This window comes from Crassostrea angulata, chromosome 4 (assembly GCF_025612915.1).
Source record: "Crassostrea angulata isolate pt1a10 chromosome 4, ASM2561291v2, whole genome shotgun sequence".
NCBI classification, from domain to species: Eukaryota; Metazoa; Mollusca; class Bivalvia; order Ostreida; family Ostreidae; genus Magallana; species Magallana angulata.
In genome coordinates this window covers 14974777-14989474 of record NC_069114.1, presented here as the reverse complement: position 1 = coordinate 14989474, position 14698 = coordinate 14974777, and the positions used below count along the sequence as shown (strand labels likewise).

The 14698-nt window shown below is 32.7% G+C and overlaps 1 protein-coding gene across 1 annotated transcript; it reads left to right on the top strand.

The window, feature by feature from the left end:
* The first annotated feature begins 8904 nt into the window (after positions 1 to 8904).
* Positions 8905 to 12737, top strand: LOC128179576 (uncharacterized). The gene is made up of 3 exons (XM_052847016.1): positions 8905 to 9042; positions 10730 to 10853; positions 12220 to 12737. Exons 1-3 carry the CDS (start codon positions 9040 to 9042, stop codon positions 12609 to 12611), a joined length of 519 nt encoding a protein of 172 aa, XP_052702976.1. The 5' UTR covers positions 8905 to 9039; the 3' UTR covers positions 12612 to 12737.
* The last annotated feature ends 1961 nt before the right edge of the window (positions 12738 to 14698 follow it).

Below are 14698 nucleotides of genomic sequence, written 5' to 3'. Positions count from 1 at the left end.
GTTTGACTACTACCGAAATTAAACCCAGTTAAACGTAAAAGAAAACCATCTTAACCATCTACAACTTTATGAGGTGACACACACAAAGACATGTAAATTTTCCTCAATTTAGCTGCAGAATAACAAAAAATCAGATGTCGCATTTAAACAAATGATCTAAAATTATATATTCGAAAGAAAATTGGTGTAAAAATCAACAAAAGATTAATTTTTCATGAAAGAAATAAGTGATCGTACCTTCTTTTGCGTTTCCATTATTTCCATAGGAAGTTGAATTTGCGCATGCGCAAATGTGGCAAGGGGGCAAAGTGTGTAACATCCCCATTAAGACTCGATATCGTGTGTGACAAAATTCATGTGTAAACCGGAAACTCACACTTTTTATAATTTTGTATTTTCTGGGTAAATCATGGTCGAAAAACCCGATTTACGGGGTTCTGCAAACTTACTACACGGATTTGTGTCGTAGGTTTTGAAAATGTAGTAAGTTGCACGTGTGTAAACTAGTACATGTCGTAGGTGTCGGCATGATACAAACGCACACACACACACACACACACACACACACACACACACACACACACACACACACACATACATACATACATGTATGTATGTATCGTTCAATGATATTAGAACGTTACGTATCATCGTTTAATGCTTAGTAACTAAGACCATTCGCCACATGTACATGCACGAGGCGGCTTTTTCTCACAACTTTCAATTTCAAAGGAATTCTTAATATTTAATTTTACTAAATTTAATGCAAGTAAATTGTCATCTATGTAAAGCTAGACAAAATAACCATGCATGTAATTTAACTTTAAGCTTATTGTCATTGTACAATATTAATTCAGTGATCACATTTAAATAAAACAATAATTAAATATTAAAACTCGGACTTGTTTAATAATGTTTCAATGAAAAATAACTTACTTAACATGTAAAACCAGCGGTTTCGAAGATAAGGTCCCATATTGTTCATTTATATGTAACTGACTCGTGAGCATTAGACTAATTATCAACTCACAACGATTTGATTGTCATTATATAAGGCCTGGGTGTATATGTATATGAAAGAGTGGAAGTTATTTCCTAAAATGGCGGATGTTGAAATGAAGACTGGGCATACCATTCAAGCAGTCATCGAGCACCTTGCGTAACTACCGTGTACAAGCTACCGACACCAACATCCGATTTGCTTACTCACACAGTCAAACACAATCGCAACGTTTCGGGCCTTTCCGACAAGCGGAATGTTTTCCGAGCTCTGCCGGGAAGGTCCGATAACAAATGCAAGCTGGCTTCCGTAAGATAGGTGTATAATAAAATAATTTCAACTGAATTACAATGCTTTTTCACACAATGGTATGCATAGTAATATGTTTTACGGTGCGACCGTTGGGGCGAGCACAGCATGCAATCAAACAATGAATTATAATAAATCAATAAAAATGAAATTAACAACGTAAAATTTTAATGCAAAAAAATAAAACATACCTATTTTTCAGTAAATTTTCATTATTCATAGTTTATAAGATTTGTTATCATTTATTTATTTATCAGTAGAACAGTAGTTTAATCTCAGATACAATGTTGTTGAATAATAAAGATTTTTTTAATATATAAATATTCATTGCACTGTGTCTCCTCTTTTAAAGTGATTGTAACGTCAGTTCATCCCCTTTTTTTTGCAGAAGACATTTTTTCTTAAACCTACATATAAAACTTGACTCATCATAGAGCTTCCCCCATGTTAAAAAAATAATATTTAACCTTTTTTTCCCAATTTACACATAGAAAATCGACTTATCATGGATTTGCCCCCTCCACTTTAAAAAAATTAATGTTTGATTATTATTTTATTAATTTACATTTAAAAATATTTGCTTATCATATTAAAAGAACATGGTGCCCCCCCCCCCCCCTTGCATGTAATAAATGGAAGTGAAAATAAAGAAACCATTGAACTGCTATAAAGAGCTGAAGGATTAGAAGTTTCATGATTTTTTTTTCTTTTTGCTTGCAAAGACTTTTTGGATGATGAGGCTGCCATCCACCCATCCACCCACCCACTCCCTTTTTAAAAAAGGCGATGCTACGTGTACGTTACAGGAATTTACCATACTTATAGTGAATGAAATAAATGTGAGCATTCATCCAAATGAGTGCAATTTACAACTGTTTCCTGTATCTGAAGAAATGTTCTTATTCTTCAGCTGTTCTTTAGCTTAGCCTTAATTTACAAGATTTAAAGAGGATTTTGGTAATTTCAGCAGATTTACAATAACTTCAATTAGAGTAATTTCCTCTTATCAGTGCTCATTGTGACGTCAAAGCTGACGTTGGTTAAGTGTCGCCTGACTCTTTAAAACTCCCCTGAGAAATAAAAGTACGCGAAGTATGCTGTTTTATTTACTTAAAAAAGCATGATGTTCTTAAAATTACACATCTTATATATGCTTCTCAAAAGTTGTACTTTGATTCTCGCGAGAACGTGAGGTTGGAAACCATTGGTACTATGAATTGTGGGTCAAAATTTACTGACGCCGAAAAAATCTATCGGATCAATGTGTAAACCTTTGTGACGTCACTCGATTATTTTTGATTGAGAGTGTACTGACGTGAACTTTAGAGGTAGCACTGACTGTATGTCGTATAGTATGCTCATACATCGTTGCGTGGAGTCCACGCAGAAAATATATAAGCGAGGTTAAACCGGATGCTATGGGGAAAATTCAGCCTGCGCATGAGCTAGCCTGGTTCCTGTGCGTAATGGGTTGCTCAGGGAACCAGGCAAGCACAGGTTTATCTGAATCGGGATCGGGATTCCATGCCATATGCACATATAAGTTCAAAGGCGCTGTAATTGTAAAGTTGTCGGTAAACATTACAGAAACAAAGTATTCCTTTTAAAAGAAATGATCGGCATGTGATAAACTGTCAGTATTATGAAATAAGATAATGTTATGCCGAAACTACAGCATGCATCAAATAGCATAATTTATAATGTTTTGTTGTTTTCCGAAAACACATGTAGCTTAACTTTACTTTTATAGATGGTGAGGCTAGAGTACTTCCCGATTAAAATTATTGCGTGGACCCTGAGGTCCACGCAGAAAATATATAAGCGAGGTTAAACCGGATGCTATGGGGAAAATTCAGCCTGCGCATGAGCTAGCCTGGTTTAAATCTCAAGAAAGATGCATCAACATATGAAATTGATTTACACATTTATAGTATAGCTGTCACTGCATAACGTAGTTACATGTTACAAAGTAGTGCGAAGTGTAATGTGTGCGCAAAAAGTAGAATTCGCCGAATGCCTGATACTATACATGCAATCTTCATTAATATAGATCATAATTATTTTAGAAGTATGAACCCTTTAAATTCTGAGATTAAAAGTCAACTATACATATATATACGTAATACAACGTACAAATTTAGTGGTTAAAACAGGGGGCTAGAGTCGGTGGAATCTGTGATAATTTTAAAGCTTTCACGTTTTCGTTGGAAACACATGCAGATTAAAAGTCAACTATATATATATATATATATATATATATATATATATATATATATATATATATATATATATATATATATATATATATATATATATATATATATATATGTACACGTAATACAACGTACAAATTTAATGGTTTAAAGCAGGAGGCTAGAGTCGGTGGAATCTGTGATAATTTTAAAGCTTTCACGTTTTCGTTGGAAACACATGGAAATTGGCCACGTATTGCAGTCCTTTTTTAAAGGACAACAACTTGTTATTGTTTTTACTGTCTTGCTGATTCTCGTGAGAGTGTGAAGTGATAAAAATTGCCATGATTACAGGGAACTACTGGGACGATTGAAACAATGCATTACTGGTCCGATTTACTGACGCCAAAAAAATCCGTTGAATGAATGTGCAACTAGTCCGAATTTTCTATTCACACATGCCTTGCCGCTAGAGCTTGCTTCGCTTCGGCGCTGCTCGCTATCAACAGTATAAAATTAAATGTATCAAATTAGAATTTCAACTTAACTAAATATACTGTTGAAATTAGTAAATTTTTACTGTGTGTTAAATGAATTTAGAATCTGTCGAAAAAAATAATAAAGAAGTTAGTACTAAACGTTGGAAATTAAAATATTTCATATAGTCTTTACATCTAGAATCGTTCCGCGAGATTGCAAAAAAAAAAATAATTAATAACAACTTTGTTTTAATGAAGGAGGCAAGACAGTCAAAAAATTAACCATCAGGTATACCATAAAATACTAGATACGATTTAAATAGCCATAAACTCATAGAAAATGTGTAAAAAAAAATCTTTTTATTTAGCTTTAAGATTAATTTTTTCGTGTATCTTTACACAAGGCTCTCCTAATAAAGGACAGTGATATCGTCTAAATTGAATATAGGCACGGCCATCCAGCTATCTGAATTTCCTCTGTAAAAAAAATTGTCAGTGCAAGCTTCGACTTGATGTTTTTTTCAGTGGGACCGGTGTTCGACTGGCTCTAGTGTACATGTATTCTTAAAGTAACAGTAAGGAATAAGGAATCGTTCTTTGAGTATTATATGGTGATAATTTCGGTTGGGGCGTGATCAAATTCAATAAAGCCCGAAGGGCTTTATGTTAGATTTGATCACGCCCCGATCGAAATTATGCACCTCATAATATTCAAAGAATGATTCCTTATTACTTCTATTTATATAATTAAAGCAATCGTACGATTTAATATTTAAAGGAGCCTCAATTTGGAGGCATTTGCAGTTATGGGTTATATAGTACAAAATCGATACGTAGTGTTATCACAGGCAAAGGCACTGGAAAATGTCAATATTTTAAATAAATTTAATGTTTTCACGCTTGACCATCAGACTTTTAGTTATTTAATCTAAACTGAGATATTTTGAATAATGGGAGCCAATAAAATAAGAACGCTTTCTTCGGTATAATATATGTATTATTGTTCTTAAACTGGAAAGTTTTATACATTATTAATATCAATTGATTGTGGTAAATCTGCAACAGATACATATATCTGATATGAATATTGAAACTCATTCAACAAAGAAGACACAATTGAAAAGCTCAATATGATTGCGTATTGGCTTGGTCGTTCTACATGTATAGCCCTTTTTAACAAAAGTGCAACAGGAAACGTAATTGATAAAAGAGAAATCATTAACATAAAAGTAGAGACCAACAAACCATACACCATGAAGAGTTATGCTAATTTCCGCCGTACAAATTTATTGTTCGTGAGCTTTAGATTTTACCGAGAATTTTGTTTGTCATCATAGCCCTATATGTCATACTTATTTCCCGAATTAGAACTAATTAATGCAATTGTTGAAGCAAAATGCTTTACAGCATTCCGTTACGCGGTTTCGCTTTGTCTTCAAAGGAGATTATTATGTCTGCTTCATTGAGAGAGAAAAAACGAGGACTATTGTCACATTTCCTCGAAATTTAAATTTGTCTAGAGGCTTCACTGCAAACAACTGTTTCGATTAAAAATTAATCGTTTAAAGAGGTCCGCTTGCTCCTCAGGTTTTAGGTAGCCATTTGGGGTCACATCTAGTCTGAAAAGTCTGCATCACATATTAATTCTAGTAGTTTATTTATATTTAACAATGCCAAATAAACGTTTTTGAATAAGATTGTTTAAATAAAATTACATTTTTATGGGTTTGGTAAGGGACTATATTTTGTGACGGAAGGTTTTCATGAAAATGTACAATTTTCCTAATTCAATAGTTTTAGAGTACTGTTACTTTAGCTTCATATTTTTCAGCACAGACCAAACTTTTAGATTGCGTATTACGATATATTCATAATGTTCTGAAAAACATATTTGAACAATATTTTGATATTTCTATCAATGTAACTTGGCATATTTAGCTTATATTTCATGGAAGTTAAGAAAAAATTAAGTCCAATTTTGGCCTCAAATTAGCTTATTTCATGCTATATCTCAAATGTTTGAGATGTGACCCCTACTTTTTTTTTTTTTACTTTTGTATGAGACATTAAATGGATATCTCTTTGGTTGCAAAGTTTTGTAAAGATGACAATACTAATATTTTTTTAATTGCGTTATAATTTTATTACTCCAAAATGTGTACTCATCTTAACATCTGTTGTTGTGTTCATTATGTACTGCCTACTAGTATTTGAAGCTACCAGTAGAGCAGTATTTTTCAAACTTTGACTTAGATATTACTTTTGTAGTCACTACATGTGTTCAACTTCATACTGTATCAAAATCATAATTAAATAATAGTTCAAACTATAAACATATGTTTGATTTCTTCAAATAATCAATTTCCATGCAAACTTTAAGCAAATATTTTGGAAAAATTATCATTTCTTTTTTGGGCCCTATATTTCCACACAAAAAGGATAGCAAAAAAATTGCAAAAAAAAAATAAAACAAATGAACATTTTACGTCTCCATCTTCATATCTTAGTTGTTTTTGGATTATTGACATAACAAGTATTTCAGGTGCCAACCTCCTTACGTGTTAACTATAAAATGAAATTGACAAAAACCAAAAAGTAGATCATTCGAACGATCGATTAGTTATCTAATTGTTGATCTTATACGTCCGCTAAATATTCTTGTAGTAACATATTTGTACTTCTCAAATTCAGGCCTAAACGTGCATTTCTTAATCATTATATTTGGTAAATCTTTAACATAAGAATGAATTTATGTTGAATGAAAAATAAGGATTCATTCTTAGAGTATTACGGGGTGATAAATTTGGTCGAGGCTATATATTTTCATTACTATATTGAAGGATTATATCGACTTTTAGTCAATAAACACTAGCAACATAATTTTATATCGCTACAAAATGTGTTTTTGTGAGTTGATTTTAATCAACTCTCCTATGCACTTACTCGGGCAAACCGAAAGTGAAACAGTGTTTGTACCTAAGCACAAATCAATACCGCTGACAATACTTAGTTCCTGAAAATAATCGATAAATTCAGATGCAATGTATTCTGAAGCAATTGTTTTCTCAAGAAAACCTATTTATTAATACTATGAAAATAGTAAGATTTTAAATGGTACAAATAGTTTAGATATTTTTTTAAGTCGTATGTATTCATACGCTAGACTTCAATGTACTAGTCTCGTTCAACCAGACGCTCGGATGTCTCCGTTATTATCCGACAGTCGAGCGTTTGGTTGAACAAAACTAGAGTTCAATCTTGCCTGGATCCATACAATTTCTCAAAAATATTTCGATTACTGATACTACTTGCCTTGCAAAATCACATATCGCTGATTTTAAAATAAATGATAATCGATAAAATCAACTCCCGTCAGTACTTCAGTACGATCTTCCTTACATTGCCATTTAGAAAGATTTTTTCATTTTAGGTACGCAATTCATAATTTTCTCAAATTGTATTGCCTCTCTAATCATTTGTTTTACACGTAGCGTTACTCCTTTTTATATAAAAAAAACCAACTTAAAACAAAATCATTTCAAAATTCTTACGCATTCTGGAGTTATACTATGGTTTCATAGATATTCAAAGGCATGGATTTTAATGGATTAAATGAATATCACAGTATCAAAGACATATAAATATTCGTTATAAATGATCATATCAGTACACAATGTCTTCTGGCCCCGGGCCATAAAACTTAGTTGAACTCAATTTCGATCTCTTTTCCACAAGGAAAATATCATTTTTGAACCAGTCTTACTTTTCCACAAAGAATATATAGTGGGAAAGTGAGATCAGAGCTTATCTAAGTTTTATGCCCCCGGGGCCAGATATTGCATTTCAGTGACACTCCACCCAGTAACAACATCCACGAAAAGATGAAACCAAGATAGGTGTGGAAATCAGTGTCATATTTACTACTTTATGTAATCAAGAACATAATTGATTGTCGGAATGCAAAGTTACCGAGAACCCACTGTAACTAAACGTGTTTTGAAATGTGACTGTATAATTTGCAGCAACATTTAATTGCATGCATCATAAATAAAAACAAAAGTTGCACAACGTCAAGTAACAGGTGACGAAGTTTATTCCGTTTCGGGTTTGGGATTTTTTAATTATTCGGTGCACTTGTTAGTCAAATTTGTTTACAAAAGATTAAACAAGACAGATGGCCAGTTGCATGTTAAAAAGTGTTATTACGCGTCCTTTTCCGTAACAGATTGATTATTCATAACTAAGTAATGCCTAAATTAAAATGGGACTGAAATATTTGTTAGAATGATAGCATATTAGGCCAGATTTATTTGGATTTAAAAATGAAACTCTCTGTGAAATAAATTTGCATGTATTTTGTTTTTAATCTTTTCCTTTACACTAATTTACTTGTATTTTAAAATCTATTTTACATGCGATAAATTAGAACTGTCATATTATAAAATTTCATTGTCAGTATTAAGATGATTAAATTTTATAATGTCTACAAATAAATAATGCTACATTCATAAACAAGACCAACCGCATAATTACACATCAGTAAACATTGCCTCCAGAGAGAGAGAGAGAGAGAGAGAGAGAGAGAGAGAGAGAGAGAGAGAGAGAGAGAGAGACGGACAGACGGAGAGACAGAGAGACAGAGAGAGAAAGAGACAGAGAGGCAGACAGAGATTCATGAAAAATTACTAAATGCTGTTAATTAACTTTTAAAATGTAAATGTGAGAAGTGACACATCATAAACACGAAAAGTGCAATGACTTTATATCTTGAAGCACTGAAAGAAAACAAGAAATTCGTTCCTCGATTTTTTTTCTCACTGGAATTCCCCTCAAATAAAACAAGAAATTAACATTTTAATGTTGATTGTTTAGGGAGACAGAGTAACAAAGGACTGAAGTTAATGAAAGTTACATAAAGATACTTGATAACCATAAATTATGTGAGGTATATCTGCTCGTTAAGTTCATGGTGTTGGATTTGAATGTAGAATTTTTAGTCGGTGTCATCTTCTAGGACAGGGGTTATTTTAGATTGCCAGGAAAGTGTTAAGACGGGAATATGGTAAGTGCATAGATAACATTCTTTATAATAGTTTTTTTTTCATCTTTTATTAAATTGAAATATTACGACAGCCTTTATAATCATTTGTGTTGTACCCTGCTCATCTTAAATGTATTAAAATATTAGAGGATAATAGTTATTATACGAGTAGTATTTCATTTATTAACGCTGGTCCACATAATTATTTGTCAAATTCTTCACTGTGAATTCAATATAATAAATTAACGTGTTTTGGCCAATGACCATGGTTTTTTTTTAAAACAAAGACGAAATCAAAAGAAATACAAATGATCAGCAATACATCAAACCTACATTTTTTATTGAATTTACCGATTCGTCCATTTGATCGCTCGCTTGATTTCAAGAGTCTGGTTAAATACACAATTGTTTTCAGTTTATGGAAGATTATATGAGATTATAGGAGAGTATTGTCATAATGTTTTATTGCTGTCAATAGATTCTCCATCATAATCTTCACACTGCCACACCGTCGCTTTCCATGATTTCCCATGAAATGATTTAGTGAAATTTTGAAATGTTACAGAGAAACTTTAACAAGAAAATGAAAGTTTATCTGTGTTTCTTCCTTTCTCTTTGTTTAACACGAATGAACATTCTCGAAATATCAGATTTTCGGGCGGAAGACCTGAAATAAAAGATTGCTTTTGCGGAAATATCAAAATTCTCTTTTAAAAAGTAGTAATTTGCAAATTTGGTCTGCAGGGTTAGGGTTCAGGTTATTTATTTCTTCACAATTGATGTTACAGTATAGTACCTACATCCAACAGCTGAGACAAAAATGTGAGATGCATGGATTACATCACTATACAATGCAACCAAATCTTTTAAAATAAATGCTGAGATTTGTTTGTGACAAAAGTATGTGCAATCATGAAGCTACACGTATACCGTATACGGGGAAATATTCGCACCCGTTTTATTTTCGCCCCTTTCGCCCTCGTTGTCAGAGAACGAATTTAAGACTGGGCGAGTTATATGTTGCAAATAATATCTCCCTTAACGCAACTGCATCTGGGCGAATTCAAGATGGGGCGAAATAACTTGCAAGTGTAAAAGGGCGAAAATTACATGGGGCGAAAATAACCTTGTATACATACAGTATGTATATTCATTACGATATTTATATATTGTACATGTACTTTAAACTCTATCTTAAGATCTTTTTTTTCAAGAAATTCAATTCTACAGTATGTAATATTATTTGTATGCGTTAAAGCGTCATGGTATAGTCAGAATTCTAAATTGTTGCGTCAAAGATTACTTCAACAACAAAAGGGGCCTACTATTTAACATAGCATATGTGGAGAACTACTTGTATTTGATGATCTTTTAAACAAAATTTACTCTGCTGTCCACATATTTTGTATTTTGATTCCATAAAAATGATTTAGTCACAGTTATAAACTTAAGGCTATAGTTGCCCATGTGAGCAACAACTTCTTACTATAGGTAGCATAACCATTTATTTTAGGCAGATTATAACTAATAGAATGATTAATTTTGCATAATACGTCGGGTTCACCGAAATGTATTACATGTACTAGTATTTTAGGGAAAGAACCTCACAATCTTATTTCTTAAGAGAGATTAGATATTTAAAAAGCAAGATTTGCATTGGTAAACATTAGAAACAGGTACTAGTATGCTAGTCGTTTTGATATTTCAGGTGGGTATCCGAATGGTACTACTAACTGTATTGATTGGTGCATTGGCCTCCAGGACGTTCGGAACACCTCTTGGTGTTCACCATATTCTCAGACCGATCCGTACCGACTGCTCAGTACCGGAAGGTAGGTATGCGCTGTAGAAGTCAAACCAAGAACCAGCAAAATAGCAGCAAATTGAACTGGAACAAATTTCGGAATGTTGGAACCAACTTAATGTAAACAGCAAATATGATATAATTACCGTATGTGAATCTCAATTTTGAAAACAGACAGTTTCTGTTGATTCACAATAAACAAAATCAATATAATATAAGTTAGAGGATATTGATATCAATCGTTTCACAATTTTTAAAATAATAAAAATAATTAGATAAAATATATAATTTTCTAATAAATTAACAAAAATCACTTTAAAACCACAATACATGCAAGTCTCCAAATTTTGTTGGGGACTTTGTAACTCAAAGGTAGCAAGAGAGTAATAATGTACCTGGTCATATTTTAGTAAAATTGAGAATTGATTAATGTTTAATGATTATCATTAGTAAGATGGGTGTCTCCTATTGAAATTGGTACATGAAATATGTAGGCCCCTGACGTTAAGTACATAATAATCTGAACTAAAATCCCAAACCTCTAGTTATGACTTGTTGGCTGACCATACACGGTAAAATCGCAAATTACACACGGAAGGTAAAGTAACTCGAAAAGTAGGTGGATGGGACATAGAAAACTATGCAGAGAATTATCTGGAGGATGTCTAAAAAAGTTGAAAAATCATAAAAATCGACCAAAAAAATGAAAGGGTCAAAATTTCTGGAACATTGTGTAGAAAATTTAAACGTCTTGTCTGGTAATTTTCCTCATAAAATGGTGTTAAGGTCAGACGCGACCTATCTTCAATTTTCACTTTTTTTCTCAATCTCCACAATGTGAAATTTCCACCATGTAATTCCAAAATTATATTTTCATGTTATATGATTCTTTTAAAATTTAAATGTAAAGTGTTTGATCGAAAATATATAACATTACTTTATTTATAAGCATTCCAATTCATTTAACATGCTATTTTAAGGAAAATTCTAAATATTCTAGATCCGAAAAGAGCCTGGTAATGTACCCGAAATATTTGGAATTAACAGGTTTAAATGTTAATAAATAAGGAATATAATTTCAAAAAAAAATTAGATCAAATTGAGGAACGTCTTGTGTGTCCTTAATGGTACCCGTGCTGATTGGAAATTGAGGAAACTTCAGTTACAGAGTTCCAAAGACACTCTTATAGCTACTGTAACCTGTTTAAAAATACTGTCCCAAACCATCAAAGTCTTCAATCAATCTTAAAATATCCAAATCTACGTGTGTAGGCATACAGGAAGTTAAATTCTTCATAATGCACACATCAAAGATTAAAGAGGTTTCTTGTATGTATTTTTCTGTATACACATATAATTTATATCAATTGCGTGTATTTATCTTTTTTTTGCAGCCGGTTCGAAACCTTTTTTCTACGGTACTAACAACCTAGCCTGTATTTACCTGACACATATTGGGCTTCACAGAAAGAAGCGCTCTCTTCAGCTCCCCGTCCACAATTTTGTTCATAGCTTCATTTACTACGATGGCTGGTTTGCCGAGTTTGGCACTAAAGACACCACCCTTCGGCGCCACAGCCCAAAAAACGCCCACTGTGGTCCCAAAATCATGCATCCACCCGCGGGGTTCTCCAAACTTCCGTTTGACTGCATTAGGAGGTGTGCCTCCAAGTACCATCTTGTGTTCGGACAGTACAATCTGCTGAACAACAACTGTCACTATTTTTCGAACCGGATGATGGAGGTCCTCTGTCACGAGGTCACGTGTCCTTTGTGGTGCTTGTGACTTAGGAACTTCTCTGCGGTGTTCCGGTTTAGAAGAAGCAAATTAACTTTTACCAAAGAGTACGTGTCGTCAGTTCAGTTAAAAAAAGTATACGTTATATGTATATCTAATAGATTTGGAACTTGTGACATATTTTACTTATTAATGGTACTTTACATTAACAGGTTTACATGTATCTGCAAAACATTGCTAGCTTTATATAAATATGACAACATATGGTCCATTTTCAACCAAATTGCGAAGAGGGGGGTGACATTAGGGTTGCCTGGTCCACCCCATTTATTTCCAGGAGCCATTTATCTTGCTTGCACCCCAACTATTTTTAGAAGTTAAAAACGAAAGTTTACGTACACGCCAGACATAAGATTTGGAATTATTTTTGCAGAAGTGGGATGGAGGGTTTTTTTGTTTTTTTTTTTGTTTGTTTACGTTTTTATTCTGTTTGTTCTTTCTTTTCTTTTCTTTTTTTCTATTGCTGGCCAAGATATTTGGGTACACATAGGTCTGTCCCTCTCATTTCGAAATTAACAAGCTAGATAACAGCAAGCTTTACCCTGAAACATTTCTAAGTACACATATATTTATTGTTAAACCTACTGTCACTGATTAATGTGCATGTGCGCGTAAATAAGTATTCCCTTTATCTATCGACAGCCTATTTTTTTTCTTATAAATTATTTCTCTTTATGTAAAGATTAACGAAAAAGAAACCACTTTGACATTTAATTTTTTTTACAGACGTTAGTTGGGAGATGGGGGAAAATATGCGCACCAATACCTTGAAACAAAATGTCCGGTTTAAGGTGGTATTAGACACCGTCGTTATCAAATAATACGGATAAATGTATATTATAATCAATATCATTTCACCGGTTTAGAATTTTCAAACTTTTTTTTTAAAGTTCTTGGAAAGGTAAAAATTATAGATTCGAACTTATGACTTACAGGACAACGCTCTAAACCATAATTGTGTAACAATTTTGCGAAAAAAATACTTATTAAACTATATACTTGATTATATTGTTCCTTTCGATAGGAAATACGTCACGATATGGAAATGTTCCAATCCACATTTAACACATTCCGTCTGTAAAAAGATCTGATATCTCCGTAGTTCTTATTCCTTGTAAAAGATCTGATATCTCCGTAGTTCTTATTCCTTGTAAAAAGATCTGATATCTCCATAGTTCTTATTCCTTGTAAAAAGATCTGATATCTCCGTAGTTCTTATTCCTTGTAAAAAGATCTAATATCTCCGTAGTTCTTATTCCTTGTAAAAAGATCTGATATCTCCGTAGTTCTTATTCCTTGTAAAAAGAACTGATATCTCCGTAGTTCTTATTCCTTGTAAAAAGAACTGATATCTCCGTAGTTCTTATTCCTTGTAAAAAGAACTGATATCTCCGTAGTTCTTATTCCTTGTAAAAAGATCTGATATCTCCGTAGTTCTTATTCCTTGTAAAAAGATCTAATATCTCCGTAGTTCTTATTCCTTGTAAAAAGATCTGATATCTCCGTAGTTCTTATTCCTTGTAAAAAGATCTGATATCTCCGTAGTTCTTATTCCTTGTAAAAAGAACTGATATCTCCGTAGTTCTTATTCCTTGTAAAAAGAACTGATATCTCCGTAGTTCTTATTCCTTGTAAAAAGATCTGATATCTCCATAGTTCTTATTCCTTGTAAAAAGATCTGATATCTCCATAGTTCTTATTCCTTGTAAAAAGAACTGATATCTCCGTAGTTCTTATTCCTTGTAAAAAGAACTGATATCTCCGTAGTTCTTATTCCTTGTAAAAAGATCTGATATCTCCATAGTTCTTATTCCTTGTAAAAAGAACTGATATCTCCGTAGTTCTTATTCCTTGTAAAAAGAACTGATATCTCCGTAGTTCTTATTCCTTGTAAAAAGATCTGATATCTCCGTAGTTCTTATTCCTTGTAAAAAGAACTGATAACTCCGTAGTTCTTATTCCTTGTAAAAAGATCTGATATCTCCATAGTTCTTATTCCTTGTGAAAAGGTCTGATATCTCCATAGTTCTTATTCCTTGTAAAAAGGTATGATATCTCCATAGTTCTTCTTTCCT

What these genes read in the sequence shown, in the direction of transcription:
- LOC128179576 (XM_052847016.1), top strand. An exon ending in CGACTGCTCAGTACCGGAAG is followed by an intron (nt 10,854 to 12,219) that starts GTAGGTATGCGC and finishes TTTTTTTTGCAG; the next exon opens with CCGGTTCGAAACCTTTTTTC.